Genomic DNA, 21,517 nt, shown 5'->3' with positions numbered 1-21,517 from the left:
CAGTTGCGACATGCCACTTTCCCGCAAAAACCGGAGGGACCTGGTTGCGGTTCCATTTTTCTCTCTGTTATTTATATATTTATATACAGAGAATTTTTTTTTGGGGGGGGTTGTGGTGGTGGTAGTGGAAAGCGCACTGAAACAGAAGGAAAAAAAAATTGAAAAAAATGCTAGACATTTTTTCCTTCCACATATATATATATTAGACGCGAACAGTATGTATGTATGTATGTGTGTGTGCGTGCACTGTTGTAGGAGGTTAAAAATATACGACATGTAAGTGTGTGTCAATTTTTTATGACTCCTCTGAATATGTGTGTGTCAGACGTAAAACAAAAAATATTAATATATCATGAAAAAATAAAAAACTTACCTTTCAAGAGAGATAGAGAGAAACTTCAAAATAAAAACTTGTAGCTCACTAAAACTTCCACGATGATATATATATATATACTGCCAGACAAACAATTAAGAATACTGAACTGCCACGATTGACGTTCACCTTTCAAGAGAGATAGAAAAACTTCAAAATAAAAACTTGTAGCTCACTAAAACTTCCACGATGATATATATGTATACTGCCAGATAAACAAATTAAAAAATACTGAACTGCCACGATTGACGTTCACTATGATAATGATGTACAAAAAAAACTGGTAGGTTATATAGGAACTCCTCTCCTTTTTCTCCTTCTCTCCTTCCTACTCCACGCGACTCTCTTTGGTGAAAACACAATGAGGGCTATGGTCAATGTCCTAGCAAATAAAACCCTTGTCGACTGATTCATTCATGCTATATTTTTTTCAACAAAAAACTTTTGTGATACGCACAATATCCTGTGGGGGACAAATAACAATAAACAGGACGTTGACAGTTCCACCCATGCATGTATTGTCGATCATTTCCCCCCTCGGCCTCTATTCCACGCCCCGTCAGGGTGTGGTGTGTGAAACAAACGATCCCCAGCACAAACTCAAAAAGCGGAAGATGCTGCTGTGTTTGCTTCCGCCGCATCCGCTTCTGATTCTATTGTTATCGGGGATGTGATGGATTCTTTATTCAGGACCGTGGGAAAGCTGAAAAAAATAGAATCTCTTCGGGCGGAAGAGGATGCAAGGTGAATGGGTTCGGGGAGGGGTTACTGTGGATAGTTTGGTCCGTGATGAAAATGTTACATTGAGCGACGAAACACAATTTCTCCACAGGGACAGGAAAAATTCTACCGAGCGTCGCTATCCACGCGAACATTAGAAATTGCCTGAATGCCTTGGGGGCTTGGCATAGGATTATCGATTTTCGTTTTTAGAGAATAATCTATGTAAGATTCTAGCATCGAGAATAAACAACATTGATTAAATTTTTGACAACATTCGCAGTACAAATCTAAACTCGTGATGATTTCGCCGCCACCACGCACCCCTGGCGAGGTTATAGGGGCCAGGTATCCTAAAAAACAACAATTATTATTTGTTTGCTTGCGTCACAATACAGAAAATAATGAGAGGCATACGCACGCGTGTGTGTGTGTGTGTGTGTGTGTGTGGTACATCGTTCCCTCCCCGAGAGAGAGGTTTACGAAGATCACGATATATATAAACATTTGGTCCCGGACTTGGAAAATTACGATAAGGTGCACTCATCTTTCAAAAAATAAGAGAATAAGAGAATAAGAGAATAAGAGAATAAGAAGATGAGAAAATAAGAGAAGAGGTTTACGAAGATCACGATATATAAACATTTGGTCCCGGACTTGGAAAATTACAATAAGATGCACTCATCCTTCAAAAATAGGAGAATAAGAGAATAAGAGAATAAGAGAATGAGAGGAGAGGTTTACGAAGATCACGATATATAAACATTTGGCCCCCAGACTTGGAAAATTACGATAAGGTACACTCATCTTTCAAAAATAAGAGAATAAGAAAATAAAAAAAATAAGAGAATAAGAGAATAAGAGAATGAGAGGAGGATAAAAAAAAGATAAGAGGAGGATAAGAAGATGAGAGAAGAATAAGAGAAATAAGAGAGATGAGAAGGATGAGAGGATGAGAGCTCATCTTTCACTCATCACTGCCTTTTTGCGCCCGTGAAACATCGTCAGCGCAATAAATGAGGCGCGGAACGGGGAGAGAAAGTGAGTTTTTCAACTTTTTGTGGTCGTTTGGTCAAGAAATCAGAGTTGCGGTCAGATGCACATTTTTTATCTACTTCAAAAAGTGCAAAGAACTAGACGGGGCTAATTAGGAATACAGCTAGGGATGGGTGGTGGCCGCGGTGGCTCAGTCGGTAACGCGTCTGACTACCATGCTAAAGGTCCCGGGTTCGATCCCCGGCCGGTTCAAATCCGGGAACTTTTCTAACGGTGGAAGCGGCCCCGGCGCCTACCCAGCGTCGAATAACATGGGTACCTGGGGGAAACCCTGGGGGGTAAAGGCGGTCAGGGGCGTGATGCTGATCACATCACCCCCACACCCCCTATACGCCTTCATGGCGTGGTGATATGCACAGGGGAACACTTTACCTTTTGCTAGGGATGGGTGTTGAAATCCTAGATCTAGTTCCTAAACCATTTATCCAATACATAAAGCTTCAGTCCGGGATTCGATTCTTCAATATTGGATCCTTTAACCCTATTTTCGAATCCTGAATCATCTATCCGATTTCTCAATCCGATTTTTCAAATCCCAATCTCCAATCCTAAATCAGATATCCTAATCTAGGGATCTGTATGCGATACCTGAATTTCGGTGCCTTGGTCCAATATCCGAATCCATTTGCGGATTTTGCAGGGCAGTGACGACCAAGCACGAGATACCAACGAAAAAAAAAACATGTTTTAAGTACATAAAACAAAATCCTTTTATAACCACCGGAAGTAATATACTTTTCATACAGTCGAAAAATAAAACAAATGTTAATAAAAATAGGTTTATATTGGACTGCTAGCATCGGAAACAGGATGTTGGGCCCTACCCAAAACTTAGTGAAGACGTTGTCACCTTGTAATTTAGGGATCCTAGGTTCATTCCCTGGTAGAGGGTGAATTGGTGTTTGCGAACAGGTCGTCGAACTCCAGAAAAATTAAATTTCAATTGAAAAACATGACTCAGCATGTACATGTAGAAGTACTAAAAACATGCTTTCATTAACAGAAGTGTGAAATGTATAAAACGAGAGTGACCACGCAAAGTCCAGAGCCTCCCCGATGGCGTAGTGGTAACGTTGTCGCCTTGTTATCAAAGGGTCCCGGGTTCGATACCCCGTGGAGGCACATGGCACAGTTGTTCGGATTCCACTTTAAACTGCAGGTCCAGTCCCGATTAGCCTTCCTGTGCATAAAGCGGACTTAAAACAACACAATCACTCAATGTACAGCCAGCATCAACTACCTCGCTGTCGACAGAAAATTGACTTACATGTATTTTCCCTCTGACCCTTCATATGACTCAAGTTATGCTTAAAGTTAACAAAATGTTTCTCGCATTTTCTTCATAGAAACACAAAATGTCAATAGGTTTGGTTAATGATTCTCTTTTCTACATACAAAGAACTCCAACGTCAATTTTTTAGTGTAACGAATCGGGATACGTGAAATGTAAAAGACGCCTGACGTTCGCCGAAGATTCTTTCGAAGAATGCAATTCCTGATCCTGAAGAACGTGTCTATCCATCCTTCTTCCATGTTCGGGCACGAGGCTGGAACCAAGATGCTCCTGACGGGGAAATGAGACGGGCGCCTGGTGGGGAATTGGGGGATGAAGCTGTCAGACGATGGAGGAAGGAGAATTCAAAGGTGACCCGCCATGTCTCAGCTCCCAAATTACGTCCTTGTCAATTCATCATCCGGAGTGGTCTGCGAAGTAGAGTGCTTACAGAGTTGCTAGCTTCTCATTTTTTAAATGTAGAATTTGATTTATATTCCTCACCTATACTGGTCGACATTCTTGAAAAAATCACTTAATCATGTAATTGTAACACATTATTGTTAAACGTAATTATCTTAAATTTAATTGCACCTCGTAGTATAAAAAATGCTTCTTTTGGAAATATAAACACATATTACCCACAGATTTAAAGACAACAAACAAATATTCTAAACTAATATTTTGCTATAATTTCCAAAATATATTCACGACTTATATAAAGTTATGCAACAATATATCAAGTAAGATCACTTTTCACACTTGCAATCGAAATGATCATGGACATATTTTACGGGTAAATGTTTGTACAGTCACGGCCACTTAACGGTTGTAACGATAGCATTAGCTCTCAATTAGATTTTTGCAATCCAGAAGTGTCCGTAATTGGAATATATCGAGTGTGGCTAAACCGTACATTCTCTCTCTCTCTCGCATAAACACGCGCGCGCACATATCGATTGACCAAAAATCGATCTAGTTACAATCGAATAACCAATCGTCATCGATTTGTTGGTCTCGATATAAATAAATGGAGATGGGGTTGTCGCATGTCTATTGTATTATTCAATTATTCTCAGTTACGGAGCGTTTGCATTCAATTGTCGATTGACCTTAATCTGGTACATACTTCATGTTATTAGAACATTAAGTTAGGCAACACATCTATATGATATGGTTACACCTTATTCACGATTCCTCAAACATGCACCATGCTGTTTTAAAAATTTACTTGTTCAAATGACTTTAACCACTTAAATAACAGTGTCTTTTTGCTAATTTCTCGTAATTTAACTTTCGTGTGTATAATTATAGGTACTTAAAACATCGTATAAGGATATCGTGTTTCAGGAACACACGTAGGTGGAAAAACTAGAATGTGCGTTGCATAAAAGTCAAAACTAACGAAGATGGATCAGATGGTCCACTGTTCGATATGTCGTTAACCTATATTGAGCGTAAAAACCGCGTAACACATTCTCTTACTTTATCTGCATGTGTACTCCCCAAAATAGGGCATGTATTCATTATTTCATCCATATTATAAAAAAAAAGAAAAATAAGGTCTCCGCTATACTGTAGTATACCATGAACCATGGCAAATATATATATATATATATATATATATATATATATATATATATATATATATATATATATATATATATATATATATGAATGTATGTATATGTGTACGATGCTGGAATTTGATGAAAAGGTGGATGTAAGCAGACGAATTCATGATATAATCTGAATATACTGGACCATCTCATTGACTACAGACCAAGGAGGATTCATTTAAATCAGGTGATTTTAGGAGGAAAGAATCGCTGATTTGTTTGATTGATTGATTGATTTGCTTTATTTTACTTCGCCTTTTGTGCCACTTTTGGCTAATTTGCGTATATGGGGATGAGTGATGATATGATGAAATTGATGAATGGACACTCACAAACATCCATGCACAGGTTGGGATTCGAACGCGGGACCCCTGGCGATAATCACTGATTGGAATCAGTTTAAATAAATAATTTATAGAATAATGTACATAAGAATTTTACAGATATCATAATCGCTTTCCATGAAGGTACATTAATCTCGCAATCATGTAATAGTATCTATTAGGCTCTAAGAAAGAAAACAAAATATATCTACTGATCGGGTGAAAGGAAGTTTAATATGTAAACTATAAACACACTTAAATTTTTCTTTATTTAAAATTCAATAATTTTTATAGGCAAAATACGTAGTAACATGCAGCTGATATTTTACGAACTATCAATAAAATAACCTCCAAAATTCAGCTACAAAGACTATAAATAATATTTTAAGTTACAATTATAGAATGTTTTTTTTCACTGGAAAAAACGTTACTGAAATTACTACAGTTTCATTAACACATCAACAAACATTTCTATTGTAGGTTCATATATACAGTATCACAAACTAAAAAAAATTATATTTACATTAAATCTTTTATTTCCTTTAATCGAACTGTTCAAATATTTTACAGGGCCGTTTACTAGAAAATGCATTTATATAAAAATAAAACATGTATCTATATGTATGGTGCCAAAAACTACAAAAACAATTTTAAGCATGTTTTTTTTTAAGATATAGAAAATCGATTTAAATAAACCAGTGAGAAGATACAAAGGGAGGTATGCAATACCCTTGGAGATTGGGACCCTCTGTGAAGGCACACTTCAGATTGTTCAGTCCCGGTTAGTTTGTGTGCAGAGAAGCGACCTTTTTGAATAAATGACACACATTACCTTAAGAGGTATCTCTTCTTTAACGTGGTATTTTATATCTCGAATTATTGATCTCTCAGTCATAAAATACGGCATGCATAATGGCATAAAAACCACCGAGTTGGCAACATTGCATGTTCGGACATGGAACTGGGTGGGCTTTTCAGAGTCCCGGGTAAAGGGGTAGAGGAGGTTTTGTTGGGGGAGGGGGAGAGGGGAGCAGAAAGATCTGACGCGTGGTTTATGGCTGCAGTTCCTTTTCGACACGACTCCACTTTCGATCAGGACGTTGGAAATCAGGGAATGCTTGGAGGTCGCTCATATTGGAATGGCCTCCATTGTAAGGAGTGGACCGAGATCTTCCCTCCCTCTTCCGCCCCCGGCCAACCCCCCGCGAAGCAATTTCGCAATCGAATACCTACACGAGGTTCAATCAATTTCTCCTACCCCTTTTGTCCCCTTCGCCAATTTCAGTTCTGGATCCTCATCTGACAATATTTCTACATGTACGAAGATTACCTGTTAAGATGTAATTATATATATATCTAATTGGCCTTCCCGATAGTGCAGTGGTAACATATCGCCATTTAATCAAGGGGCCTCGGGTTCGATACTCTGTGGAGGTTAATAGTGGTTAGGATGAAACTTGAAACTGTAGGTCCAGTCCTGATTAGCCTATTTGTGCATGAAATGACCTTAAAATTCAAACCTATGTGCAATTTAAAAAAAAAATCACAATTTCTGTTATTTGAATCTTTTTCCCTTCAATATATTAATATGATTTGGTGTAAATGAGATTATTTGCCTACTTAGACATAATTAATACAACTAAATATGTTTGATTTCGATCATTTTTCTTACCACTTATATGTGACTTTATGTCTGTGACTGAATAATTCGAAAAGCAACACGCATACGCATGTAAAGTAATACAATTTTCTATCTGATCACTAGTGCCATCTTGTGATCTCCACTGTATACTTTCCGATGAACCTTCGTATTCAATGTTAGTTATAAACTATAAACTATAAAATAATATATTGTGGTTGCTTTGGTTTAATGTTTAATTATTCATGATTGTATGGTATGAACGGCATAGAAAAATGTTTTTTATATAAATATCGTTACCATTTATGAGTGTTTTGAACTTTTATGCTTAGTTTGTAATCAAAATTTTGTATTAATTTTTACAGTAATATGGGCTAAATTAATTACACGTGATTAGATCTGCATATTGTAACTCAGGGACAGATATATATTAATACACATTGAACACGAAGGGCCTCCCGATGGATGGCGCAGTGGTAGCGTCGTTGCCTTGTTATCAATGGGTCCCGGGTTCGATATTCGGTGGAGGCACATAATGGTTCGGATCCCACTTCAAATTATGGGTCCAGTCCCGATTAGCCTTACTGTGTATAAAGTGGACTTAAAACACCAACTTCATCAATTTAATGTGTGTTTGTTCAAGATGAATATATACAAAGAAATATGGGCCTAGACTCAGCGGAAAATAGCCTAGATCATAGAACACAAACACAATCAAGTGTTTTAAATTCGTGTACACTTTCATTTCGTGCTACAGGCTAAAACTTCAAATTTCAACCCTTTTCTCTGTTACAAATATGTGCGATAATGATATTAAACTGCCAGAAGTACTTACACTCGTTTTTTGATTAAATAATTTTTTAATGGAAGAAGTTTTTGTATGTAGAACGAATATTGGTTTTTCCAGTTTAATTATTTGTTTCGCCTAAAGGTGGAAACTGAACGTGTTAGAAATTCCACCCATCACTTCCTCTTTGATGCAATTTTCAACTACGTTCAGTAAAAAAAAGTAACAACTTATTTTTGACGTTTCAGACGGGCGAAAAAATTGACATCAGCGATTCATTTCAGTTGAGGGAAAAAAAATCAGTTTTTACGAAGCTTATGAATAGAACAGATAGCCTTATTAGAGAATTTCCTCGTCAAAAGCTCCCTCAGTATCACACTTGAAGCTTCAAGTAATAAGTGAGGGGGAGAGGGCGCTGAATCAAATATGAAACGTGTATTTCAAACAAGAACCCTGTAGCATTGAACTTGGTTTGAAGCACTAATTAGCTACGACTCATTAACAGTTTTTTTATACGTGTTTCGTTTCCTCTTGCTTCCGCCCCTCCCCTCCTTCACTCTCTCTTTGTGGGGTTAAACGCGCTAATGCCATAAGAGAGATGAATGTTTACCATTCCCTTGAAACCAGGCTTTGATGCTTCCAAATGTAGTCATGCGAAGTACATGGTTTCGTAACGGCATAAAATTGAATTAAATTTATGGAAAGTGCAGTGCGTTTCCAGGATAGATTGTTTGCACAAAATGGTAATATTTTTTAGCAGGACTAATTCTCACGTAAGCCATAAACACTAGGCAAGCCCAGATTCCTAGCAACCCGTTATGTGAAAATCCTTTCCTGTTTCACAAAAATAGATAATTGCAAGATTAGATAGTTCAAAGAAACTTTCGATTCTCTAGCTGCCCAGGTGATGGTAGACAACAATGAGCTGATGTTCATATCTATATGAATATGATATCAATATTCATTAACGTTTAACATCAATCCTACTACGCGCACAATGATAGTGTACGCTACAGTTATGAAAAAAAAATACTTCCCGCATACAGCGTTAATACCAATAGTCTTATTGGGGAAGTATTTATTTCCACGAATGTACATGGTAGTACATTTTCTCTTTTAGAATTTTCTTCCTCTATATATAAATTTCCATTGTATTTTTATTCTTGCTGGGGATATTTGGCATTTTACGTAGGGCTGAGTAATGTACAGGCAACACGCATGATCATATAGTGTAGCAAAATCTACTATGTGCCCACTAGTGCCAACTAGCGTTACCCTTCCTATATTTTGTGATGAGTACTCGTATTAAATACTTGATTAAAATATTGAATCAAACATTAGGAAAGAAAAGCTATACACTATGTATAAATGGGCACATGTTATTTTACTTCATTTTTCTACCGTTGTTGGCTAATTGAGACAAACTCACAAAGAAAGATCAGCACACAATCTGGGCCCCGAACTAGGAATTTTCGGAAACAAAACATTGAGTAGGTACTCAATGTGCTTATAAATCCTGCCTTCGTGTAGCACGTTACAGTAACCCTCCAAAGAGGCCTTTCTTAACAACATAGTATCAGCAGTTAAATGATTGTGGTGTTGTTGTTATTACGTCTTTTAATTACGGTTGGGTGATAATGAAAAAAAATATTTTTGCATTGGTACTACTTTACTATACCGGAGACACCTATCAATGATTTATTTCGCAATTTTTTACATTGATAACGTACTATTCTGCGTTGCAGAACATTTCTTTAGGTGAAATAATGGATTTCTAACGAAAATAATGTCTATTTCTTACATACGATAGCCCCACGAACCATCACGGGGACGAGGTATGCCTACTAGGTTAGGTTCCATCAGCACTCCTTTCGTTCAATTTAGCGTATACGGACAACATCGGAATTACAAATTCCACGGCATCTTCCACACCCGGCAACAACTTCACGACGCATCCTCGACACATCATGTTGTAGCAGCAGCAATATCGCGTATTGTGCTCTCGTGCAGAAAGCAAATGGCGGCAGCAGCAATAGCTCGTCGGAAATAGATTTTCGTAGAAAACCACATGCATTCGCATTAAAATGGATCAAAACTACATTCCCGAACATCAACAACGCTACAGAAAATGATTTGCGTAAGTACTTTCTACTGTAACTTTGAAGAAATCCGTCTCCGGTATAGTAAAGTGTTACCTTTGCATTTATACTTCTGTATAGACTCATACTTCTGTATAGACTCAGTATCAAACGCTTGACACCTCGCATTTTAATGTCCATGTTCACATAACTATATTGGCAACTATCACAGCCTTGGTTTTAAGTGAGTGGTAAGAACTTCTATATGGTCACTACTGTCACCTAGTGCTCTATTTTACATGCTTTACATGAACCCTCGCATTCAACATAAAATATTATATAAGACATTGAAAAATGTCAAGGTAAGTGTTAGGTAATAATCAAAATCTAATTATTGATAACAAATCGTTTGAACCAGTTTCCAAATTCAAAAACTTAGGAGTAATACTAACAAATTAAAATTATATTAAAGAGGAAATAAAAAGTAGGTTTAATTCAGGAAATGCATTATACTTCTCGCTTCATAAACTTTTGTCTTCTCGTTTAATATCTAAGAAACTAAAAGTTAAAATATACAAAACAGTAATTTTGCCTGTAGTATTATATGAGTGTGAAACTTGGTCCCTTACATTGAAAGAGGAACATAAATTGAGAGTATTTGAAAGTAAGATCCTTAGGAAAATCTTTGGACCTAAAAGGGATGAGGAGACAGGTGAGTGGAGGAGATTACATAATTTAGAACTACATAATTTGTATTCATATCCAGATATTATTAGAATAATTAAATCAAGAAGACTTAGGTGGGCAGGCCATGTGGCACGAATGGGAGGAAAGAGGAGTTGATAGGATTCTTGTTGGAAAACCTGATGGTAAGAGACCTGTAGGAAGGCCAAGACGAAGATGTAGAGACAACGTTGAGATGGACCTAAAGGAAATCGGTAGGGTTGGAAAAGAGTATATAGATCTTGCTCAAGATAGGGACAGATGGAAGGCCTGTGTTGATGCAGCCATGAACCTTCGGGTTTAGGAAGGCTAGAGAGTTAGTTAGTAATCAACGCTATTTGAGATGAAATAATTAATGATTTGATACAAACTTCTCAAACATTCCAACGATAATTATGATCATATACGAGGTGAACTTACAGTATTTGTGTAAGAGTGCCCTCGTATGCACGTGTGGAGTACAAAGCAAGTATCGGTATGTAGAGGCCGAGTTGAGGAGGTAAGAGGCTTCGTCGGTCGCGTGCGTGCAGTGGGAAACCTCTCTTCGTCTGATAACCGTTCAGTGTGGCATCGTAAGGAGGAACAGGGCTTCCCCCAATGCTCCACTGTTTACTGGCCTTGATGTGTAGTGTGAAAGCGGGGAGTTCACAGCGCACGGTCTACAAATGCAAGCCTGATATAGATTCAATATAAAAGTAGCCAAATTGAAGGACTACGGAGAGATTTGGTTTGAATAGGTTTATTTTACTTCGCTTTTCTGCCACTTTTTGGCTAACCGCGAAAATGAGGATGAGTGATGATATGGGGCGTTGCGGGGCAAACTCACAAAATACAAGTTGCGAGAATCGGCAGGTTTCCAAACATCCGTCCTATTCTAAATCAATTGCACTGTTCTATTCCATAGGAAATTTCAGAGTATTAGAGACGAGGCAGAATCCTGTCAGACGTTGCATGAGTTCCTACAGTCTTCAATGTATATGATACAAAAATAAGAAAAACCCAAACGCCTCCTCATATGATGAAATTAATGAAGCGACACTCACAAAGAACAGGCCGGGATTCGAACCCGGAAGTAAGGAAAGAAATGAAGGAAAATACCATCGGCAATTGTTAGGGTCGCACATTTATGTATGGTGAATAAAAGATCAGGTTATTCGTACAAATACTAGGCACATTTCGGGTTCAAAAGCGGTATATACGCGTAAAATAGCATTTCGATGTTAAAATGGTGCAAAAAACATAAATTTGATACAAAACTACACTATTTGAAAAAGTTAAAACAATCAAAGTGCTCCCTGTGCTTTGCACCACGCCATGAAGGAGTATAGGTGTATCACAAAACCTCCACATTTTCTTGTTCACGACCGAAGGTGGGGGTGGTTTGATCAGCACCACGCCCCTGGCCAGCTTTACCCCCAGAGTATCATCCAGGTACCCAGTTTATATGACGCTGGAAGGGCGCCGGAGCAGCTTGAACAGGTGGAAAAAATCCCGGTTTCCCCAGCCGGGGATCGAACCCTGGTCTCCCCTAACCTCTGAGCTACCGCGGCTCAGACACTTATTTCACAAAATAAATAGTAATATTCTTCTCTCGTAATAGCACTATTATGTAGTTATCATAGTGTTAACTTTATTCCTGTGTAGAGGAGTCCATTTTTTGCTTCTCAAACATTTACAGCAGAATTAATCCATTTTCCGTGATTAGCGTAAGTCATTTCATAATTCTAACTTCAAAAAGTGTCGCGTCTGTAAATAAACTCTAAATTTCGTGTTTAAGAGATTATTTCGCATTTTGAATTTCCTTTCGCATCATTTTGTGACAAAACATGACAGTAAAAAGCACCTCACCCCTTTCCAAAATCATGCAAAATGAACGTTACAGCATGTATGCTATATCCTATTCAGTGGCGTATACTGGATTAAAAACCTGGGCTATCGCACTTTATCATAGTGTTCTAAAGAATAAAAAATTGCTGATGGGGATGGTTTTTTGTTGTTGTCTTTTTGCTCATTTGGGGTGACGGGTTGAAGTGATGTGACATTGTGATTAAAAATATATACCTCATAAATAAAATATGGAAATGTACACTATGCCAGTAAGGATAGAATTTCATTCATATTTGCATAAATAAGAGGCCCATATTGTGAAATATTTATGTAGTCTTATATACGAGAATAAATAGTAAACTTCTACCTACCTATTTTCACAATTTAAGGTTCGGGGTCTCCTTGTTGGCGTAGTGGTAACGTCGTTGCCTTGATACTAAGAGGTGCCGCGTTTGATACATGGTGGTTCGGATATCACTTTAACTGTAGGTCCGATCCCCATTAGCTTATCTGTGCATAAAGTGGACATGAAAGAAAAATCGACGACGATTTGGAGCTTATCGTCATACATAAGCCGAATAGACAGCTTGTTAATTATGTCCCTCATTTCAGTTCACTACACGACAGAGCACATATCATTCACAAAAATACAATCCACTCACTACTGTATTCACACTCTGCCTCTAAATAAATTCTACGCACCAAGGAACTCTTAAAGACCACTCGACGCGATCTAGATTAGAATTGGCCGTTGTCATTTCCGTAATTTTTAGATGCACTCAAAAACCATTCCCGGTCAGCCAACAATTTTGACATCCCCACTGTAACTCTAGTTGATTGAAGGTCAACGACCTCTCTTTCAACTCAACTGGAAGCGTTGAATGATGTTCTTGTCCATGTCATATGCCACACTTTCCCCTTGCCTTCGATAATTTGGCTTCAAATTCCACGTTCCTGGGAAAATTACATCCTGGGAAAAATTGGTTTGCAACATTGACCCAGACTGTTGAGGTAGTTCAGAGGGAATTTTCCCACCATATGCAACCCTGTTCCCTTTCTTGTAACAGTTTGGCTACTCAATTCCCCGTTCCTGGTTAAATTACATGCTGGGAAAAATTGGTTTGTAACACTGATCGGGTGATCCTTAAGATAGCTCTGTCGCGTTCGCCCGTCACCCCGTGGAGTTGTCCGCGAGCCGCGCAATGTTTCCAACTCCTAAGAAATCAGGTTCATCTTCTTATTGAAATGAACAATTTTAAGCACATTTCTGACAGATACTTACTTTTTCTGTATTTTGGTCACTTTGTCTGGGCTTCACAGATAGCCTAGATAGCCCTGAATATACGACCCTGATCCTAGGTATCGTAGTGTTACTGTTACAAAGAGAATAAAGTATTTTCAAATAAATTAAGGGAAAACAATTCACTGGTTCTTGTTATTATTTGTTGTTGGAGCACCGTCCCGCATTATGGTGCAATTTTGCAAGACTACAGAATCAATACTGACTGGTTCATGCAGCTGTGTAGTGTGTGTGAAAGATTCATTTATCCTTCCGGTGAGAGAACGCTGCACGGGTCGAACACCTAATGGTACCCCCCTCCCCCCTCTCTCTCGTCTACATTCTGATAACTTGATTAAGAAGATTAAGGAAATGAATCCCCATAGGCAGTTTCTACCCACAATTTTTCTTCCATTTCTTTTTACGGTGCAGTAAACTGGGATCGGTCTATGGTTTATTAGAGACTGGGCGGGGAAAAAAAGATTAAAGGCGGATTACACGGCCCCAAAGAGTTGGAGGTTGGGGGGGCAGTGAGTTTGTTTAAGCGGATATTGCATATTGGGAGTTGGGACACTTAATGCTATTACCTGGTTTCTCGACTTCATTGTTTGGTCTAGGACGGTGGTTGGCAATTACCATTTAAATTGCATGTACACATTACTTTCTGTCCCCTCCCCTTACGAGCTTCCTGTCGTTTGGTCGCCTGGCCTTCTTGAATCTCGTGGTCGCAGTGTGGCCTCGAGGTTCTGTGCTGGAAATTGAATTGATTATGCAGACTTTCGGTGCTGACGGTGCCACAATAGAAACAGAACTATATGTGTTGGATATTTATGTTAGAAATATTAGGGATCCTGAATCCTTGATCTGATATCCGAATTCTGCATCCTGGATCTGATATCCTATTCCTGAATACAGTTATGATATCAAAATCCTGAATCCTATACCTGATATCTGATTCCTGAAAACAAGATTTGTTATCCGAATACCGATTCCTAGATATGATATCTGAATCCTGATACTTGGATCTTATAATCGAATCTTCATGATTCAAATCCACAAGTATGCGTTGAAGATTCGGATACTCCTAATTCCTAATTCATATCTTGGATGTGTATTCGTGTTTTAGTGAATAATTAATGCTAATTGGTTGAGTTTAAAATGGCAAATTTACATTCCCCAGTGTAGGCTCTTCCTTTCTTTATCGCTTTATTTTATCTCTCCCCCATTTCTCTCTTACCCTGCATCCTTCATTCTTTCATTTTCCCTCTGTTTCTATTTCTTGATATCTCTTCTTTCTGTTATTTATATTGTTTCATTCAATACCTTCCTGTCTTTCCCGGATTGGAGTCCTGAATTGGGCATAAGTGTTTTTTTTTGTGAGTGTCATTCTTTCAATTACACCTATCCTCATTGTCGACATTAGCCCAAAAGTGACAGAAAAGAGACGCTAAAAATAAAAATAACAAGTACTTGAAACCTGCAGCCAATGGAGCCAAACGAACACATTTCTGACATCTTTAATACCAGGAATGGTGTATTTACTCTACAGTGAATTTATTGATTCTAGTACATGTTACTTTCTCGTGACACTCTGCAGTTTACGTTGAATACATATGAACAATATAGATTTTGGGAAAAAATCAAATCTAGAGTTTTCGAATATTGGATGACAGCGTTTTGTTAAAATAAAGTAGATTTTTGAACACCTTCTTGCTTATAATATTCATACTTAGTACTAAATCCCTTAAGAACTTAACAATCGGTTCTAGAGTACATGAAATCGTCCATTTCCGTTACTTCCCTACAGCTGCTGCTTTGAAGTTTCCGCCACGCCGATCTCTCCACACAGCATCAATCGTCGAAAACTGGTGGAAAAAGGGTCTGAAAGAAGATCTTATTAAAATCTTTCAGACCACTGAATTTTTGTTGCAGTCCTTATCGGAAGGGAGGAGAACCGAGCAGTATTAGCGAAAAAAAGGAAGAGGGAAGGGGGAATGCGTGTGAGTCGCGGAAAAGCTTGTAACCATCGTTTCGTTTTTTTCTTCTTTTCTTTCGTCCGTCAGCGCTCCCTCGGTCTCCCCATCGTGGCCTCTTACCAATGAAAATAAATAGCAAGTGGAAGTTGTAAACCGTATGGCAACGAAAGAGGAATTCCGGTTGGCAATAAGGAAGTGCTCCTTGACAACGTTTTGCCAATATCTAGCTCCGGCACCAGACCGTTTCTTAGAAAACACTCGCTGGTCCGGTCTGGGAGAGCTGAAGGGCTTTCCGAACAAAATAACGGTGGTACTTAGTGCTTAACTAAAGGATTTCTTTGCTATATATTATTAGATTCGACATAAACACTATGTTTTTTTGTATTATTGCTCTCTTTTTATTTCCTCCGCCAGGAAGCTTATGGTTTTGGTGCATTTTTATTTCCTCCGCTAAGAAACATGGTTTTGGTGCATTTTTATTTCCTCCGCTAGGAAACTTATGGTTTTGATGCATTTTGATTTCCTCCGACAGAAAGCTCATGGTTTTGGTTCAGTGCTATTTCCTCCGCCAAGAAGCTAATGCTTTTGTTGTAGTTTTATTTCCCTGCCAGGATGCTTATAGTTTTGGCGCCCTCCGTCAGGAAGCTTTTAGTTTTCATGCTTTTATTTCCCCGCCAAAAATCTTATAATTTTGTTGCATTCTTATTTCCTCCGCCTGGAAGCTTATAGTTTTGGTGCATTTTAATTTCCTCCACCAGGAAGGTTATGGTTTTGGTGCAGTTGTATTTCCTTGGTTAAGAAGCTTATGTTTTGGCGCTTTTCTATACCTTCTAATAGGAGTCTCCTGTTCTGGTGCATTTTTGTACCATCTGACAGTAAGCTTATGTTTTGGTGCAGTTTTAATTTCCCCGCCAGGAAGCTTATGGTTTTGGTGCATTCTTATTTCCTCCGCCAGGAAGTTTACTTATTTATTTTTTATTTATTTAATTAAAGTTTCAGATACAGTACTTAAAGACCATTTTATACTGAAACTGTAGCAACAAGAAGAAAATAAAAACAATAATAAAAATAAAAATAACAACAACAAAAAAAGACAATACAAGATGGCAGACGAAAAGAAGAAATTGTTACACGTACATTCTTAGCGATTGTCGGAACCTGTGTTCGGACAAGAAAATATCGGTATTTACAGGCAGGTTATTATATAAGTGGGGGAGCCTATAGTAAAGAGACCGCTGTAGGAGAGACAGCCTTGTAGCAGGAATGTGAAAGAGCTTTACGTTGCGGGTTGGCCGTGAGGGTACTCGTAGATGAAATCGGTTGACAAGGAATTCGGTTTTAATTTTGCCATTAATGATTTTATGTAAAAATTTCATGTCTGCTAGTTCGTGACGAGTGTGTAGTGACTGGATCTTCAAAATAGACATAATATCTGTTTTATGGAGGTGTCTGAGAGAAGGAATTCTATGGCGAGCAATGGCGAGGAAAAAGCTGAGGACAGAATCAATCCTGGAAAGATTAGTTTTAGAAGCCATAGTCCAGATGGGGGAGCAGTATTCAAGAATGGGAGAGTCGGCATTAAATGCTAAATCAGCAAACACCAGCCAACTCTCCAGTGACGTGAGGTCGCCAGGACAGTCAGAAGTTAGTGGCCGAGAGAGTCGGAAGCCAGTAGCCTTAGTGTGTGCACGTGTAGAGTGGGCCAGTGCGGAGGTTTGGGTCGTGCCCAACGTAGACGCCTTCCGCGGGCCAGCACCTCGGGAACATCAACAGGTACAACGTATTATCAGTATTTAATTACCTTTTATCCGGCTCTGGCGTGAACTTCCCTCTTGTTAAGTGAATTCCAAATAATAGTGGTAAGGGGCATGGAGCATTAATTATTCTGCCTCCTCATATATATATATATATATATATATATATATATATATATATATATACACACACACACACACACACACACACCAAAACTTTGGTACAGTGTTATTTCCTCCACCAGGAAGCTTATAGTTTGGATGCATTTTATTTCCTTCGCCAGGAAGTTTACGATTTTGTTCATTGTTATTTCTTCCGATTTAAAGCTAATCATTTGTTGAATTTTGTGTCTGCTCCACCAGGAAGCTTCTTGATTTAGTACTTTTTCTTTCAACTAGGTTTTTCGAATGTTTCTTTGCTTTTACAACCAGGAAACGTATGCTTTTAGTACGTTTTTGTTCCGTCTTATAGCCTGTGTAAGATTTTGGTTTCTCTCCCTCTGAATGAAAGAAAGGTATGATTAAGGTAAAAGCCAATAGATGGCACTGATCAGAGGTTACGTCATTCAGTTTGCCGGTTGGATGTAAGAATCCTATCCAGTGAATTTTATATTCTAGTAATTAATTAAAATACTTGATGTAAGGTGTACCACGTACCTATGGAGTTCCAGTATGAAGGTTCATAGCTATCTTTCATCGGTTAAACGGAAGGGTATTTTTAATACCAATTAAAACAAATTGTTATATCTTAAATCCGAACTAGAGCAAGAAAGAAAGGGTTATAGTCTGTCAGAATATTTTAACGTGCAATATTATTCCTTCGCCGGACTTACGTTTGGTGCAACTCAAACATTATTTCTAAGTTATTTTTATATTTCTAGTAATTTTCGCATATTCTGTTGTAGAAGATCGCCCTTTTGGCAATTTGTAATCATTAACATTACTGTTGATGAATACAATACAATTCCTGGAATCTCAAGTGTCAATTTTTCCATTAATGTGCTTGCTGCGGTCTGGGACACACTTGTCATTTCATCAGAGAGAAATGGGGATACCAGAAATGGTATTTTGAACACTTTTATTTACTTTTTCCGCCAGCAGACTTATGTTTGCGTATTTTCGTTCTTTCCACCGCTAAACGTATGTTATTTTTGCACATTCTACTTTCCTCTAGGAAATATACTATTTTTTTACAATCTTGTGTCTACTGTTAGGAAACTCATGTTATTTGTTTTACATTTTTGTTTATATTTATGTACCCTCCGCAAGGAAACATGTTATTTTTGCATGTTTCCTCCGCCAGGAAATGTATTTTGTACTCTTTCGTTTCTTCCGCAAGGAAAATTATGTGATCTTTGTACATTTTGTAAACTTTTCAGCCTTTCTTTATAAGCTTGATCGAAAATATGTAGACCAGAACTCCACGCCCTAATGTGCCTTCATGACTCAATACTCGAGAGACAGCTTTACCTTTTATATTATTAACAAATACATTTTAATGTAGCTGAAAATAAATTAATGGTTAACATCCATGGGAATATCGTAACTATTCATAAGCCTTGTAATGGCTTCAGAGGAGGAGAAAGGAACGAGGAATATCAAGATTCTTAAGTCTCTCCTGCAGATACTTTCGGTGGCAATAACTGTCATGGAACTCCTTGCAAAAATTAAAAACGTAAGACCAACTGCAAAAGTTGCGCTTCAATTCTTGCTCCCTCCCTCTCTTTTGGGATATCATGGAATAAGAACGGGTCCGAAAAAACGCAAGGGAAAAGAAAAGTTTCGCAGAAATTTCACAACCCCCACAGGTAATCGAATTTAATTACATGCTCGACAGAAAGCTCTTACGTCATCATCTAGTACCCCTGAAAATTGCATGTTGGGAGAGTTCTTTTATGCTTTTGGAATTACTGAGGCCTCCTTGCTTTGGAGCCATAAAGCGAATGTTTATTACCTTGTACTCTATGAGTAATGTCCATATGGGGGTTTCTAACGTGGAATTAAAATATTTGAAGCAAAATGGTTGGCTTTGGTGTGTGTTTTATTTCGTTTTCGAAATGTCTGAAAGTCTTCTCTATCTGACCTTAATATTTTTAAGTTACTTTCAAATCCACTTTGAACAGAGAATTTACTTTTTTTAATGATAGGCAAGTGCTTTGTGTTAAAAGTATTTGAAGGTTATTGCGAATCAAACATTGTTCCTGGGTTGGAAGACGTGCTTTTAACTGGGGCTTGATGGAAGGAATATTTCAGAGATTCGAATCCCACTTGAAATTAAAGGTGCAGTGAAGTCTTTGAAACTAGTATTTTAGCCAGCAGTGCATTTTGAACTTCTCTCTTTTAAATGCTTCAACTTTCCAGAAACTTCCCACGACTGTTTTTTTTTACTCCATGAACAGATACTTCTCCATGTTCTTTCAACTCTTCTTCAGCCCACTGCTAAGTATACTTGTCCAAGAGCAGGAATTTTCTCTTATTCTACATAATTATGATGAGCAAGAATTTGCTCTTCCAGCAGTTTCAAATCTTCTGAAGTTATTTCAGCTTAAATTTAATCTACGCTGGCCCAGAATCTATTTTTTGTGTCATTTTTGGGAAGAACTATTTTTACCGCTTCTGATTGAGGTATACCTGGAAATCTTGCATCAGGTATACAAAGCATTCCCTGACATTCGCTACGAGACTCGGTGGCAAGCGACACGGCGTCAGCGCTTGTCTTTCCCGGTGAACGGATCCGCGACAGTCGCACGCTACAGTCTGTTTTTTTCGCTCTCCCTGCCTTCGCTCTCTTTCCCTTTCTGTGGACGTTGCAGACTGACGGCAGTATAATCCTCCCTCGGAAGTTGTGTTGTGTCGTGTCCGTGTGTTGAAGATTTTGGCTTAATATGGCACCACAAAAGTTTACATTACAACAAAGGATTTATCTTGTCGAGTGTTACTTCGGAAAGATTAATTTTGGAGAAGTGCGACGACGTATTGCATCGAAACTTCCTGGTGTTCCCGTTCCACATAGGACCAATATATTAAACCTCGTAAAAATGTTTAGAGTAAAAGAGTCAGTTCTGAATAAAAGTGGAAAGAAAAATGGGGAAATCTTAAAAATAAAGTATACAAAGACAATCCGCACACCATCCGTGAGTTAAAAGAGAGTATTGTACGAGAAATCGGGAGAATTACAGTAGACGAACTTGCACGTGTAAATGCCAATTTCTTTTGGAGATGCCAGGAATGTGTTGCAGCAGAGGAACATAATTTTCAACACCTTCTGTAGTCAAGGTTAGTACACAATATGAAAACTGTAATTTTAATAGCCGACTCTAGCGACTGTCGCTGACCCGTTCACCGGGAAGGACAAGCGCTGATGCCGGGCAGCTTGCCGCCGCGTCTCGTAGCGAATGTCATGGAATGCTCTGTACAAGTTCTATGGCAATGAGACACCATTGTGTTGAGACACCATGATGGCTGTATGAAGTCTCGAGTTTTCCATGTTACTTCTTTCAATTTCTTGACTGGAATTTCTCTTTGTCTGCTTCTCTAACGTGGTGACAAAGATGGCTTACCAATCAACACTTTCCCTTTCTTTACCTTCTTTTCACCAAAAATGTTCATAGTTTGTATGTCCCCCTGCAATGCACGCATTCTGATAGCAACAGATAAAAGAAGAACTTCCAACTCTAACTGTAAAGTATCAAGATCACTCACACTTAACCCTTCTTCTTCCAAACGACTCAGTACTGCTGTGTAACGAGGTAGGAACTTAACGTTGTGTACAGTTTTCAGCTGATGCAAGATTGGCACAAATTCCATGGCGTCATATTCTATCGCTGGGTGGTTTGATTTTGCACTGTCTATAAATCAGTCTACACCATATTTTTTTTCAAGAAAAAAATACAGTATTGGACTGATTTAAAGAAAAAAAAAACAACTTCACACATGTTTGTCACAAATTTATTATGGTCAGATCCCTTATATCATAAGCCACATCTCCTCGCCACCATTGTTGAAGCGCTTCTCACACCAAGGTTTTGTATACCCTCATCGGAGAAATCTCCTGTCTGTTCACAGGGCCGGCCCTAGGTGGGTACGGAGC

General features: G+C 38.3%; 1 protein-coding gene across 1 annotated transcript; it reads right to left on the bottom strand.

Moving 5' to 3' along the window:
• Nucleotides 1-19,900: 19,900 nt before the first annotated feature.
• On the bottom strand, nt 19,901-21,234 carry LOC145987001 (transcriptional adapter 3-B-like). The gene is given in 2 exon segments (XM_083121463.1): nt 19,901-20,058; nt 20,988-21,234. Coding segments are annotated over 2 exon segments (405 nt in total).
• Between the last annotated feature and the right edge of the window lie 283 nt (nt 21,235-21,517).

Source organism: Lepisma saccharinum, chromosome 4 (assembly GCF_977018435.1).
Source record: "Lepisma saccharinum chromosome 4, izLepSacc3.1, whole genome shotgun sequence".
Classification (NCBI taxonomy): Eukaryota; Metazoa; Arthropoda; class Insecta; order Zygentoma; family Lepismatidae; genus Lepisma; species Lepisma saccharinum.
The sequence above is the reverse complement of the archived record's forward strand: the minus strand, read 5'-3'. Positions and strand labels throughout refer to the sequence as shown.